This window comes from Ictidomys tridecemlineatus, chromosome 3 (genome assembly GCF_052094955.1).
Source record: "Ictidomys tridecemlineatus isolate mIctTri1 chromosome 3, mIctTri1.hap1, whole genome shotgun sequence".
Classification (NCBI taxonomy): Eukaryota; Metazoa; Chordata; class Mammalia; order Rodentia; family Sciuridae; genus Ictidomys; species Ictidomys tridecemlineatus.
In genome coordinates, this window is record NC_135479.1 from 68,170,084 (window position 1) to 68,182,363 (window position 12,280).

General features: G+C 52.7%; 1 protein-coding gene across 6 annotated transcripts; it reads left to right on the forward strand.

Moving 5' to 3' along the window:
- Positions 1-634: 634 nt before the first annotated feature.
- LOC101962660 (phosphatidylinositol 4,5-bisphosphate 3-kinase catalytic subunit delta isoform-like) lies at positions 635-11,889 on the forward strand. Of its 6 annotated transcripts, none has more exons than XM_078041285.1 (22): positions 635-788; positions 2,379-2,607; positions 2,705-2,937; positions 3,321-3,500; positions 3,650-3,799; positions 4,182-4,271; positions 5,340-5,561; positions 6,200-6,296; positions 6,385-6,515; positions 6,885-6,935; positions 7,008-7,168; positions 7,246-7,371; positions 7,567-7,710; positions 7,860-7,959; positions 8,077-8,255; positions 8,355-8,467; positions 8,629-8,707; positions 9,177-9,344; positions 9,891-10,014; positions 10,186-10,331; positions 10,600-10,732; positions 11,536-11,889. In XM_078041285.1, the coding sequence occupies exons 1-22, from the start codon at positions 645-647 to the stop codon at positions 11,671-11,673; spliced, it is 3,138 nt and encodes a 1,045-aa protein (XP_077897411.1). In that variant the 5' UTR covers positions 635-644; the 3' UTR covers positions 11,674-11,889. The 6 variants fall into 6 exon arrangements, with proteins under 6 accessions (XP_077897411.1, XP_077897413.1, XP_077897412.1 ...); XM_078041287.1 differs by having other exon boundaries at positions 7,008-7,163; positions 7,250-7,371; XM_078041286.1 differs by having other exon boundaries at positions 7,011-7,168.
- The last annotated feature ends 391 nt before the right edge of the window (positions 11,890-12,280 follow it).

Consider the following 12,280-nt stretch of genomic DNA (forward strand, 5'->3'; position numbering starts at 1 on the left):
GCACACCTGTTACTCCAATTGCTTGGGAAGCTGAGACAGGAGGATTTCAAGTTCAAAGAGAGCTTTAGAAACTTATCAAGGCCCTAAATACCTCATGGAGACCTTGTGTCTAAATAAAATACAAATATAGGCTGGGGATGGGGCTCAGTAGTTACATTCCCTTGGGTTATATCCCTGTGGAGAAAAAAGTCAATAAAAAGGATGGGGGATGTAGTTCAGTGTTAGAGTGTCCCTGGCTTAAATTCCCAGTGTAAAAAATTAAAAAATACAAATTTTGTCCAGTCATAGCCTTTGACCTTTCTTGAATCCTGAGTTGTACACCCAGCCACACTGCCATTTGTCCTTGCCAGGTGGTGGCCATGATAGTGTTTCCCTGATGCATAATTTCCAGAGGAAAATTATTTGGTCTATGACTCTGGGCCCGCTGTGAGGGAGGCAGCCAAGTGCAGACAGTTATCTGGGGCAGTAGGAGCAGCAGCTACCTGGGCAGTGGGGGCCCTGTGGGAGGAGAACACCATGTGCCCACCTGGGAGCCCTCAGCCCTGAGCCTCAAATTGCCTGAGGCCCCCATACACTACTCTCAAGGACTCTCTGCCTTTGCTTCCTTTACATGTCACGTGGCCACAGAGAAATAACAAAGCAGAATGCCCCTGGGGATTGACTGTCTCATGGAATTCTGGACCGAGGAGGAGAGGAATCAGAGTGCGGTGGTTGACTTCCTTCTACCCACAGGGATCTACCTGAGCTTCCCTGTGTCCTGCAATGCCAACCTCAGCACCATCAAGCAGGTACTTCCTGGTCTCCTGTCAGCCCTGGGAGCTCAGAAAGACAGAGACATTGTTCCTCACACTTGAGAACCTCAGATATAAATTTTGAAAAATATACAATATCAAGAACTTGTATAAAATGGGTGGTTAAACTCCACTTACTATCCAAATTCAGCTTACCCCATGGCAATGTGTTCCCATCCCTAGTTTCAGCTTACCCCATGGCAATGTGTTCCCCTCCCTAGTTACCAGAGGGCCAGCTACTAGTCTCAGTTGCCCTTAAGCCTCCAGTGCTGGAATGGAGCTTTGAAAGTTTGACTCACATTATGCTGTCTGTCACTTTAGTGACCACAGTCTGCTCCCAGCCACATAAGGGCCTTGCAGGAATTTGTCTTTAAAACTGTTGCCAACATAGTGCCCATCATCCTTGGAAAGGGTCCTCAGGTTCATTGAATAAATTTCAGGATGAATTACTGAGTCAAAGCAATGAACATCTACTTTGGTAGAAGCTGTCCTGTGACTTTCAATGGGGTTTTGCCACTTAAAAACTCGGGTTTAATGGGTCATGCCTTGGACTGCCTGAGGGCAAGAATTTATTTCACAATTTTAAAAGCTATTATTGAGAACAAGAAAAAAATAATAGAAGCAATGGACCACACTTGAGGGATTTTTTTTAATATCCTGGAAATTTTCTCTCTGCCTTCCTTCCATTCTTCCTTAAATTTTTCTACTTCAAAAGTAGCTATGTGTGTCCACAAATGTTCTGGTGGCTGAGTCAGGAGGATTGTAAGTTCAAAGCCAGCCTCAACAACGTAGTGAGATTCGAAGCAATTAAGTGAGAACCTGTCACTAAATAAAATATGAAAAAGGGCTGAGGGTATGGCTCTGTAGTTCAGTGTCCCTGAGTTCAATAATAATATTGGCCCATAAAATTTTGGAAAATAAGAATGAGAAGGAAGAGACCTGTCTGTGATCCTGCCATAGAAGACAGCCATAGGCACTACCTTAGCCATTTCCTGTTTTCTAACCACATTCTAACTAAGTTCTGATTATGAACTTTCATGACTTGTTTTTCTGAGTGACCACAGTAACATCTTGTTCATATTCTAGTTCCTGTAAACATCATCATATGGTTCACTTGATGTGCTTACAGAACTTCAAACAGTGTGCCTAAAGTTGAAACACTACAGTAGCAGACTTGTCCCTGGGGTCCCATCTCTCACTTCATTGTGTTTTTGGTTTCTTCATATTTTTATTGATATGAAGCTTTGTGGGCTATGTGTTATATGTCACAGTGGTTCAGCTCTGCCATGGCTCAAGGTCACCATTGCCTTGGTGGGGTGAAAGCAGCCCTAGATAATGTGTCTAAGGCGGGCATGGCTGCTCAGTCCCCAATCTCCACACATCAAGTCCTTCACAGAGCACAGGGACAGGAAGCTTGCTGACTAGCTGGTTTGTCCCAAGGGCCAAAGGGTTCCTAGGAAGCAATGTTGGGGTCTCCCTTTGCCCTCTATGTGGCTCATGCAGAGTGGGATGCCCAGACTAGAGGCCTCTGCCTGCCTTCCAGCAGCTGTCATGGCCAGCAAGGCTGACCATAACCATTCCTCCCAGATGCTATGGCACGAAGCCCAGAATGAGCCCCTCTTCCACATGCTCAGTGACCCCAAGGCCTACGTATTCACCTGTGTCAACCAGACCGCAGAGCAGCAGGAGCTAGAGGATGAGCAGCAGCGGCTGTGTGATGTCCGGCCCTTCCTGCCCATGCTGCGCCTGGTGACCCGCGAGGGTGACCGCATGGAGAAGCTTATCAACTCACAGATCAGCCTCCTCATCGGCAAAGGTAGGGTTCACAGATCAGCCCCCACCTTGGTAAGGTAGGGCACACCTGGGTAGCTGGTGCCACATGCACCTGCACTGAGCCTGCTCCTTCCCTACAGGCCTCCACGAGTTCGACTGCCTGCAAGACCCAGAAGTGAATGATTTCCGCACTAAGATGCGCCAGTTCAGCGAGGAGGCGGCTTCCCGCCGGCAGCAGCGGGGCTGGGAGGCCTGGCTGCAATACAGTTTTCCCCTTCAGCTGGAGCCCTCCACCAGGAGCTGGGGGGACAGCAACACCTCTCAAATCTCCAACTCAGACCTGCTGGTCAATGTCAAATTTGAGGGCAGCAGGGTGAGCCCATATCCCATGTCCTAGGGAGACTGCCCGAGCTGTGGCACATGGGCTGCTGTGCCCATGGGAACCTTCCACTGATAAGACACTCCAGTATCTCAGGCCCCCAAAATTTCCCTTCACTCACTGGCATCACACAGCATTTTCCAGGTATGCAGGCATCCCACCAGGTAAGCTCACCAAGGCTGAATTGGTCCCTTAATTCACTGGACAAGTATTTCCTGGGTGTCTGCTGTTACTTTCACCAGTGAATGACCCAGGCCCTGCCCTTGTAGAGCTCACACTTGGGGATACCCAATAAAGACAGGCATGTGGCCTTGCCCCTTTTCCCCAGAAGCCTATGGGCCTGAGAGCAGCATGCCAACCCTCCCTCCTCCCCACAGGAGAGCTTCACCATCCAGGTATCCACCAAGGATGTGCCCCTAGCGCTGATGGCCTGTGCCCTCCAGAAGAAGGCCAAGATGTACCAGAACCTCACAATGGAGCAGCCTGAGGACTATGTGCTGCAGGTGAATGGGCGGCATGAGTACCTCTATGGCAGCTACCTGCTCTGTCAGTTCAAGGTGAGGCCTGCAAAGAGCCCTCTGCACTCTGGGATCCCTATCACGCTAGAAGGGGCCAGTATAGGAGAGAGCCAGACTGTGGGTCTCTCTTGGTTCCAGGGAATGGATATACCACCCATTGACAGTTCAATCTTATACTCTCCTCTCAGTACATATGCAGCTGCCTGCACAGTGGACAGACACCCCACCTGACCATGGTGCACTCCTCTTCCATCCTTGCCATGAGGGATGAGCAGAGCAAACCGAACCCTCAGGTCCAGAAACCACACACCAAACCGCCCCCCATTCCCATGAAAAAGGTGAGATGAAGTCCTCCCTTTTCTTACCGTCTTTCTCTTCCTACCTCCTTTTGGCCAATCCTAGAGCCTCTTGGGCAGCACCAGGGCTAGGTGTTGATCCAGGGGACTTTGGATGGTGCAGTCCTTTTGGAGAGTCAGGGCCTTGAGCTGACACCCAGGGTAGGGTCCTGTCTGAGCTACTGCAATCCCAGATTGCCTACTTCTCTGCAGATCTCAGGGGGGCTGGAGCCCCTGAGCCCCTGTGTGGCAGATTGGTAAAGGATGGTGTTGGTGACAGGTTTCTGAACCTTGCCATAAATTTGGGACCCTCTCCCCCTCTCCCCAGCCTTTCAGTAGCCAGGGGAATGAGCTGGGATTTAAGCCTCTCTCCTCTCCTCTCTAGCCTTCCTCTGTGTCCCTGTGGTCACTGGGGCAGCCTTTCTGCATTGAGCTCATCCAGGGCAGCAGAATCAATGCTGATGAGCAGATGAAGGTAGGGCCTCAGGTACCAGGTGAGTGGACAGGTGTTTTTTTGTGTTTTTTTTTTTCTTCACAAACAGGGTGTGCTGTAGCCTGGAGGGGCAGCAGAGAAAGAAGAGTGGGAGGGTGTCACACAAAAGTCCCCTGGGCACATTACTCATTATCTCTGCCTGGATTGGCTGTGAACCACATCCAAACAATAAGAGGGGAGGGGAGCAGGCCAGCAGGCCAGGGAGGCCAATTAATGGAAACCTGGGCCAAGCAACTTGTGGGTATTTGACTTTGGTGGAGCTTGTGGAATCAGGCACAGCCCATTGAAGTAGGAGGCCCAGTCAGAGATGTGTAAGGCACCATAGAAGCTGGCTGCAGCTGGGCTGAGGTGCTTCCAGGGGTTACAAACCCAGGGGTGCCCAGAGTCTGGGGGACACTGCACATGGTTCCCCCTGGAAGCTGAGCCCCGATGGGCTTGGGGAACAGTGCCCTGTTGTCTCTTCAAAAAGCACTTTCATGGCTCCTCTGCACTTAGAACCACCTGCATAGGTGGATTTATTGTCCCACTTCTGGGAGGTGATGCCTGTCTGGGTCCACAGAGCGTAGCATGTCTTGTCTGGGTCTCTTTTTTGGCATTACTTTACAATCTGGGAAGGGAGTTGTGTCTGCAGGAGTCACGGAGGATTGGGTGGGAGCTGCTCTGGAGATGGGCTGGCAGGTTGGAACTGGAACAGGTACACTGGAGACTGGAGCCACATGGGGCTCAGGAGATGCTAGGCATGAAGGTAGACAGAGCTGTTAGAAGCAGAAGGGACCCTGGAACTTCTGAACCCTGATGAGGAAACTGAGGTTCTGAGTTGACCCACAGAGTCAAGTGTACTGAGACTGGCTTGCCCCAGCACATCCTGGGGTACCAATGCTGCAAGACACCTGTACCACTGAGCTGCCAGCCTACACTCTGCTGGACCACTCTCAATGCAAGAAGTAGATTTGGACCCCTGTGTAAATGGGGACCTTCAAGGAGAGGATTGGAACTTTAGATGGGATGGGGCCTTCACTCCCTCATCCATGCCCTGTACCCCTTCCCCAGCTGGTGGTGCAGGCTGGGCTCTTCCATGGCAATGAGATGCTGTGCAAGACGATGTCCAGCTTGGAGGTGAGCGTGTGCTCAGAGCCCATGTGGAAGCAGCATCTGGAGTTTGACATCCACATCTGTGACCTGCCGCGCATGGCCCGGCTCTGCTTTGCACTCTATGCGGTGATGGAGAAGGCCAAGAAGGTGCACTCTAGCAAGAAAAAACCCAAGAAGGAGGTGGGTTGGGCTGACTGGGAGAGGCCCAGGCCTCAGACACCCAGTGAAACCCCTTACTGGGGCCTCTTGCCATCCTGCTCCCACAGGCAGGCACCCTGAGAACAGGTTCCTGGGAGAGCCTGGGGACCCCAGTCTCTCTGCCTGCCCTAGTTTGGCTCCTTAGTCTGGCTTCCTGTGCTGCCTGAGTAACAGCTCATGAGTTGCCTGACTTGAAATATCTAGCCCAGACCTGTGGTCCTTAGGGGTCCTGGAGGCAGCTCCCTTGGTGGAAGGATAGTGTTCTCAGGGGGACAGAAATGATGAGTGAGTGGCTGCCTGGGGAGAGTGTGGCTGGGCCCCAAGTCACTAGACCCAGGATGTGACTTACCCCTTGTCCTGGGCCAGCTATGGGACTGGTGAGCTTACTCAAGTGTCTCTGGATGCTGGGTGTGAAGATACAGGCAGCCAGGAAGGGATCTTTCTGGCTTAATTACTTAAACTCTGGTAGGAAAGAGATAGCGGGTCCTTCCCCTCCTCCTGGGTCTAACTTGGAGACCTTCCATGCAGTCTGGATCTTCTCTCCTGGTTGGCCTGGAGACTGGTTCCATTCTGCATATGAACAGAAGAGGCTCATTCTGATCTGTAGTATCCTTCTCCAGGACTGCCCAATCGCCTGGGCCAACCTCATGCTGTTTGACTACAAGGACCAGCTCAAGACTGGGGAGCTCTGCCTCTATATGTGGCCCTCTGTCCCAGGTGGACCCAGGCCCAGCAGGGAGAGGCTCTTGGAGGGTAAGGCATCCAGAACTGGTTCCCCTACAACTACATCTCTCCCTGCCTTCAGATGAGAAAGGAGACCTGCTGAACCCCATGGGTACCGTGCATAGCAATCCCAACACAGAGAGTGCTGTCACCCTGGTCATCTACCTGCCCGAGGTGGCCCCTCACCCTGTGTACTACCCTGCCCTGGAGAAGGTCAGTGAGGTCCTTCTTGGAAGCTGAGTGCTAACCAGGAGCTTTCCTGGAGCTCCTCAGACGGGGTCCCTGGCCACCCCAGGCTTTGCCCATTGCTGGGGGCTGGGTCATTATGCTGATTTGAGGCCTTCCAGTAGCTATGTGGCCCACCAGGGGATGTTGGTGATGTCTGATGACATTTTGCTATCACAGCTGATGGGAGAGCACTACTGGCCTGAGGCAGGCTGAGCCTGGAGATGCTACTGAATGCCCTGCAGTATGCAGGAGGGCTCCCACCAGCAAGAGTGGTTGGCAGTAGTGCTGAGGTGCAGACGCCCTGCCAGTGCTGGCCCAGGCCTGGGGAGCTCACAGCAGGTATACTTGTTGCAGATTCTAGAGCTGGGACGTCACATGGAGCATGGGCCTACCACAAAGGAGGAGGTGAGCTGGGGTGCTGGTGGGGCATGGAGCCAGGTGCTAGGCTGGAGGCCTCAGTCTGCCTGCGCCCCTTAGAAGCTGCAGCTGCAGGGAATCCTGGAGCAGCGGGGGTTGGGAGAGCTGTATGAACATGAGAAAGACCTGGTGTGGAAGATGCGGCATGAAGTGAAGGAGGCTCTGGCCCACCTGCTGCTCGTGACCAAGTGGAACAAGCACAAGGATGTGGCCCAGGTGGGTGGAGAGGAGCACCAGGGGCACAACTGGAATAGAGAGATAGCAGTGGGCCCCCCACCACCTGACTGCAAAGCGTCCTCCAGATGCTCTACCTGCTGTGCTCCTGGCCCGAGCTTCCTGTCCTGAATGCCCTGGAGCTGCTGGACTTCAGCTTCCCCGACTGCCACGTGGGCTCCTTTGCCATCAGGTCCCTGCAGAAACTGACGTGAGTCCCAGCTGGGCACTGAGGCCCACAGGCTGCCAGCTCCTCACTAAGACAGCTTGCCCTGGCAACCTGGAAGTGGGTGCTGGGTGGAGATGAGCTTAGGCTGGCCTCACCCTCTTTCCAGTCACCTGCCAGCTGGAGACCTCTGTCCTGAGTTTCAGAACCCCAGACTCTACCAGCCTTCCTCCCCTACAGGGATGACGAGCTTCTCCAGTGCTTGCTGCAGCTGGTGCAGGTCCTCAAGTACAAGTCCTACCTGGACTGCGAACTGACCCAATTCTTGTTGGACCGGGCTCTGGCCAACCGAAAGATTGGCCACTTCCTATTCTGGCATCTTCGGTAGCTGGATGCACCCCTGCTGATTCCTTGGGAACCTAGAAAAGCCATGGGGGATGAGGGTCTCCTGGCCTGCTGACCTCATGTTTACTGGGCTGGGGAGGGGCTATGTGCCACTCCTGGCCATTCTCAGCCCCATCTTCTCCCTCCAGGTCTGAGATGCATGTGCCATCCGTGGCCTTGCATTTTGGCCTCATCATGGAGGCCTACTTCAGGGGCAGCACCCACCACATGAAGGTGCTGATGAAGCAGGTGAGGCTCAGAGTGCCTGTGCCTGAGGCAGGCTCCCCTTCCAGGCCCCTTCACAGTCATACTCCTGGTTCTGGCTCAGGCTCATGTGCACTGCTGCTACTCCATTCTGCCCACCAGGCAGAAGCACTGAGCAAGCTGAAGGCCCTGAGCGACTTTGTGAAGGTGAGCTCCCAGAAGACCACCAAGCCCCAAACTAAGGAGCTGATGCACTTGTACATGCGCCAGGATACTTATCTAGAAGCCCTTTCACACTTGCAGTCCCCATTGGACCCCAGCACGATGCTGGCAGAAGTCTGGTGAGCCCCAGGTCTAGCCCCACCTGGAGCCAGGCCCTAAGCCCCCTTCCCCGCCCTAAGCCCCCAACCGCCCAGGCCAACACTGCCCTCTGCCTGCAGTGTGGAAAGGTGCACCTTCATGGACTCCAAGATGAAACCCCTGTGGATCATGTACAGCAGTGAGGAGGCAGGCAGTGGTGACAGCGTTGGCATCATCTTTAAGAACGGGGATGGTGAGCAAGGCTGTGCAGGGGGCATGCTGAGGCCTTGGCCTTCTCACCTAGGCCCATACTGTCCTGTGGTAGGGCCCCAGGGGGTTCCCTGAGAAGACAGAGCTCAGATACTCTGAGCCTTGCATGGGTTTATAACCCACTAGAAACTCCTGCCCTTCCAGACCTCCGCCAGGACATGCTGACTCTGCAGATGATCCAGCTCATGGACGCCCTGTGGAAGCAGGAGGGCCTGGACCTAAGGTGGGGCCTCTATCCATCACCTGTTTGTTTGGGTCTGTAACAGGCCTCAGAGCCTGCTCCTGGAGGAGTTCCTGGTCTAAACTGACACTTCCATGTTGGCTGTGAGAGTGGCTGTTCTCACAAGAGGGGTAGGGCAGCTGGAGGGGTTTGGGTAAGGCCATTCCTGGTGCTCAGCTCATATTTCCTGGCTTCCTACCCCTTGGGGAGCAGTGCCACCTTATTCCAAGCCCACTGACTCATTCTCTTCAGAGCAAACATGAGCCCAGCCAAGGTGTGCTCTGCAACTTGGGTGCCAGTTCTGTGTCTCTGAGGCACCTTCCTCAGAGTCCCACACCCCGTCTGGCATCCTTAGGAATTTGAGCAGTGTTCCCTGTAGTTTTGTTGGGTGCCTCAATTTCCTGGGGGTTCCAGTAGCCCCAGAGAATGTCCTTAACCATAGTGTCTGCCTGTGCCTCTTCTCATGTGCTAGGATGACCCCCTATGGCTGCCTTCCCACTGGTGACTGCACGGGCCTCATTGAGGCAGTGCAGCACTCAGACACCATTGCCAACATCCAGCTGAACCAGAGCAACCTGGCTGCCATGGCTGCCTTCAACAAGGATGCCCTGCTCAACTGGCTCAAGTCCAAGAACCCTGGGTAGGCTTTCTTATTCCTGGGAGAGGCTCGATAGAGTGAAAGGTGAGGAAAGGCCTGTGACAGTTTCCATGGCTGCTTGGCTCAGCTGAGCACTGGCCCACATCTGATTTGGGGCAGGACAGAGAAGGTCACTGTTCCCAGGTGTCCATTTTTCATGGCTGTGTTATGCTACTCAACTCGTTAGGCATTAAAGCCACCACTGTGTTTAGTCACAAATATGTAGCTTGAGTGGGTTTTGCTGTGGTTTGAAATAGCTGGTGCTTTGGCTAGCATCTGTGACATTGCCTGAGCCCAGAGCATCTACCAAGGGCCCAGTCACACACCTAGGCACTTGGCTGTCAGTTGTGCCTCTTTATGCAGCCTCTCTTCATCTAACACATAGTCCTTGTCTTCTCTGAATGGTATTGTGTGGAAGAAGGGGGCAATTTCAAGCTGGGCATGGTGACCTATGCTTCAGAATAATGCCCTCCTTGTTGATTAACACAAGGCCAGATTCAAGAGGAGGGAAAATATAAGGAGCCCTGGTTTTCAATCTTCCCCACCCAGAGAAGCCCTGGATCGAGCCATTGAGGAGTTCACCCTCTCTTGTGCTGGCTACTGTGTGACCACATATGTGCTGGGCATCGGTGACCGGCACAGTGACAACATCATGATCCGTGAGAATGGGCAGGTAAGGGGCACTGTGTTCAGCTGCCCAGTGAGCTTTTCCTACATGCCTGGCCCAGGGGCCTCTCTGCCCTGCCCACAGCTCCCAGAAGAGTGCCCCAAGTCCTGCTGACTTCCTTTAAACAGAACCTCTCTTTGTGATGCCTGTTCAGTAGCTGCCCTTCATTCCACTCAGCTATTTCATATTGACTTTGGCCACTTTCTGGGGAATTTCAAGACCAAGTTTGGAATCAACTGTGAGCGAGTCCCATTCATCCTCACCCATGACTTTGTCCACGTGATTCAGCAGGGAAAGACTAGTAATAATGAGAAGTTTGAAAGGTGAGGGTGCCCAGGGCTCCAGTGAGGGGACATTGTCCAGCCAGGGGCAGGGATGGGGACATAGCCCTCAGGCTAACTCCTGCCTCCATCCTGTTGTAGGAGGCAGGCCCAGGCAGGGGCATTGGTTAGAGGATCTGGGTACACCCATAATACGACCAGGGGCAGACACTCAGGGGCAAGTGCTGGCTGGATGCAGAACCCCTGCTTGTTTGGGGCTGGGGGTGGCAGGGAGGACCCAGGGCTTTACGTATTTCCTCCACCTCTGCAGATTTCGAGGCTACTGTGAACAGGCCTACAGCATTCTACGGCACCATGGGCTCCTCTTCCTCCAACTCTTTGCTCTGATGCAGGCAGCAGGCCTGCCTGAGCTCAGCTCCTCCAAAGACATCCAGTATTTGAAGGTATGCCAGCACAGGGCCACACCAGACTAGAGGCCAGGGTCCACCACAAACTTCCCAAAGCCTGCCTGAACCTCTACAGCTGCGGAGGAGCCTGCCTGCTATATGTATACTATAAAAAATGAGCTTGGCAGAGCTCATCCTGGTCAGAGTGCATCTTGCCCGAACAGCTCGGGGACCTAGGAGATTCACCTCACAGATGGGGGCCCTCATGCCTTCCCAGGCCCAGCATTGCAGTATGGTGAGAAGTGGCCAGAATGTTGCACTCCCTGGGCCTACTCCCGCCCAATTGAAGGTGAACTGTGATCTTGTTTGGCCATCCCATGTGTCCTCAGTGTCTTTCATGAATGAGATAAAGTCTCTTGTAGGTTTGCAAGACACTTTCCATTCCTTTCTTTTCAGTTGGTGAGAGGCCGAGTAGGAGGGGTGTATTCCCTAAAGCTTCTCCTGCCCTTCTCTCAGCTAAGATGAGGCCGCCTGACCCTCTGCTTGCAGTTCTTTTTTTTTTAAGAGAGAGTGAGAGAAGAGAGAGAGAGAGAGAGAATTTTTTTTAATATTTATTTTTTAGTTCTCGGCGGACACAACATCTTTGTTGGTATGTGGTGCTGAGGATCGAACCCGGGCCGCACGCATGCCAGGAGAGCGCGCTACTGCTTGAGCCACATCCCCAGCCCCTGCTTGCAGTTCTTTTAGGAAGGATTTTCAACAACCCAAGGGGGCAGGAGTACAGAGAAGCAGAAGGGATTGCAGATGCAGCAGGGTCAGGACCCCTGAATGTTGGTGCAGTTGTGATGATTCTCTCCCAGGACACCCTGGCGCTGGGGAAGACAGAGGAGGAGGGGCTGAAGCACTTCAGGGTGAAGTTCAATGAAGCCCTGAGGGAGAGCTGGAAGACCAAAGTGAACTGGCTGGCACACAACCTGACCAAAGACAACAGGCAATAGTGGCCACCTCTGAGCCGCCATAGGCTGGCAAACCTGTTCTGAGGACAGCTACCCTGGGTTGTCCTAGATGGGGCCTCACACCTGACCTGCACCTCATGGGAAAGAACAACACAATTGCCTTTTGTTTACACTAGTTATTTAGAGAGACAGGAAATGTTTCAAGATGATGGGGGAATGTGATGGACATTATTATCCAAAGTAGATGTACAAAGACACAAATTGGTGTAAATATACTTTGTATACAACAAGAGATATGAAAAATTGTGTTTTATTTGTGTAATTAGAATTGTAATATATTCTGCTGTCATATTAAAAAAAAACTATTATAAAGACCAAACTGCCAGGGCTGGGGTTGTAAGCTCAGTAGTAGAGTGCTTGCCTTGCACGTGTGAGGCGCGGTTTCAATCTTCAGCACTACATAAAAATAAATTAAAAATAAAGGTATTTGTCCATCTACAAGTGAAAAATAACAAAAAGAACAAAACACCATAAATGCAAACGCACCCAAGTGCAGAGGAGGGGTGCTGCACTGTGTCCAAGCACTGTGAGTTGGGCACCTTGAGGTTGTACCTTGCTCTTGTCTTAGGATGGGCATTCCAGGTCTTCC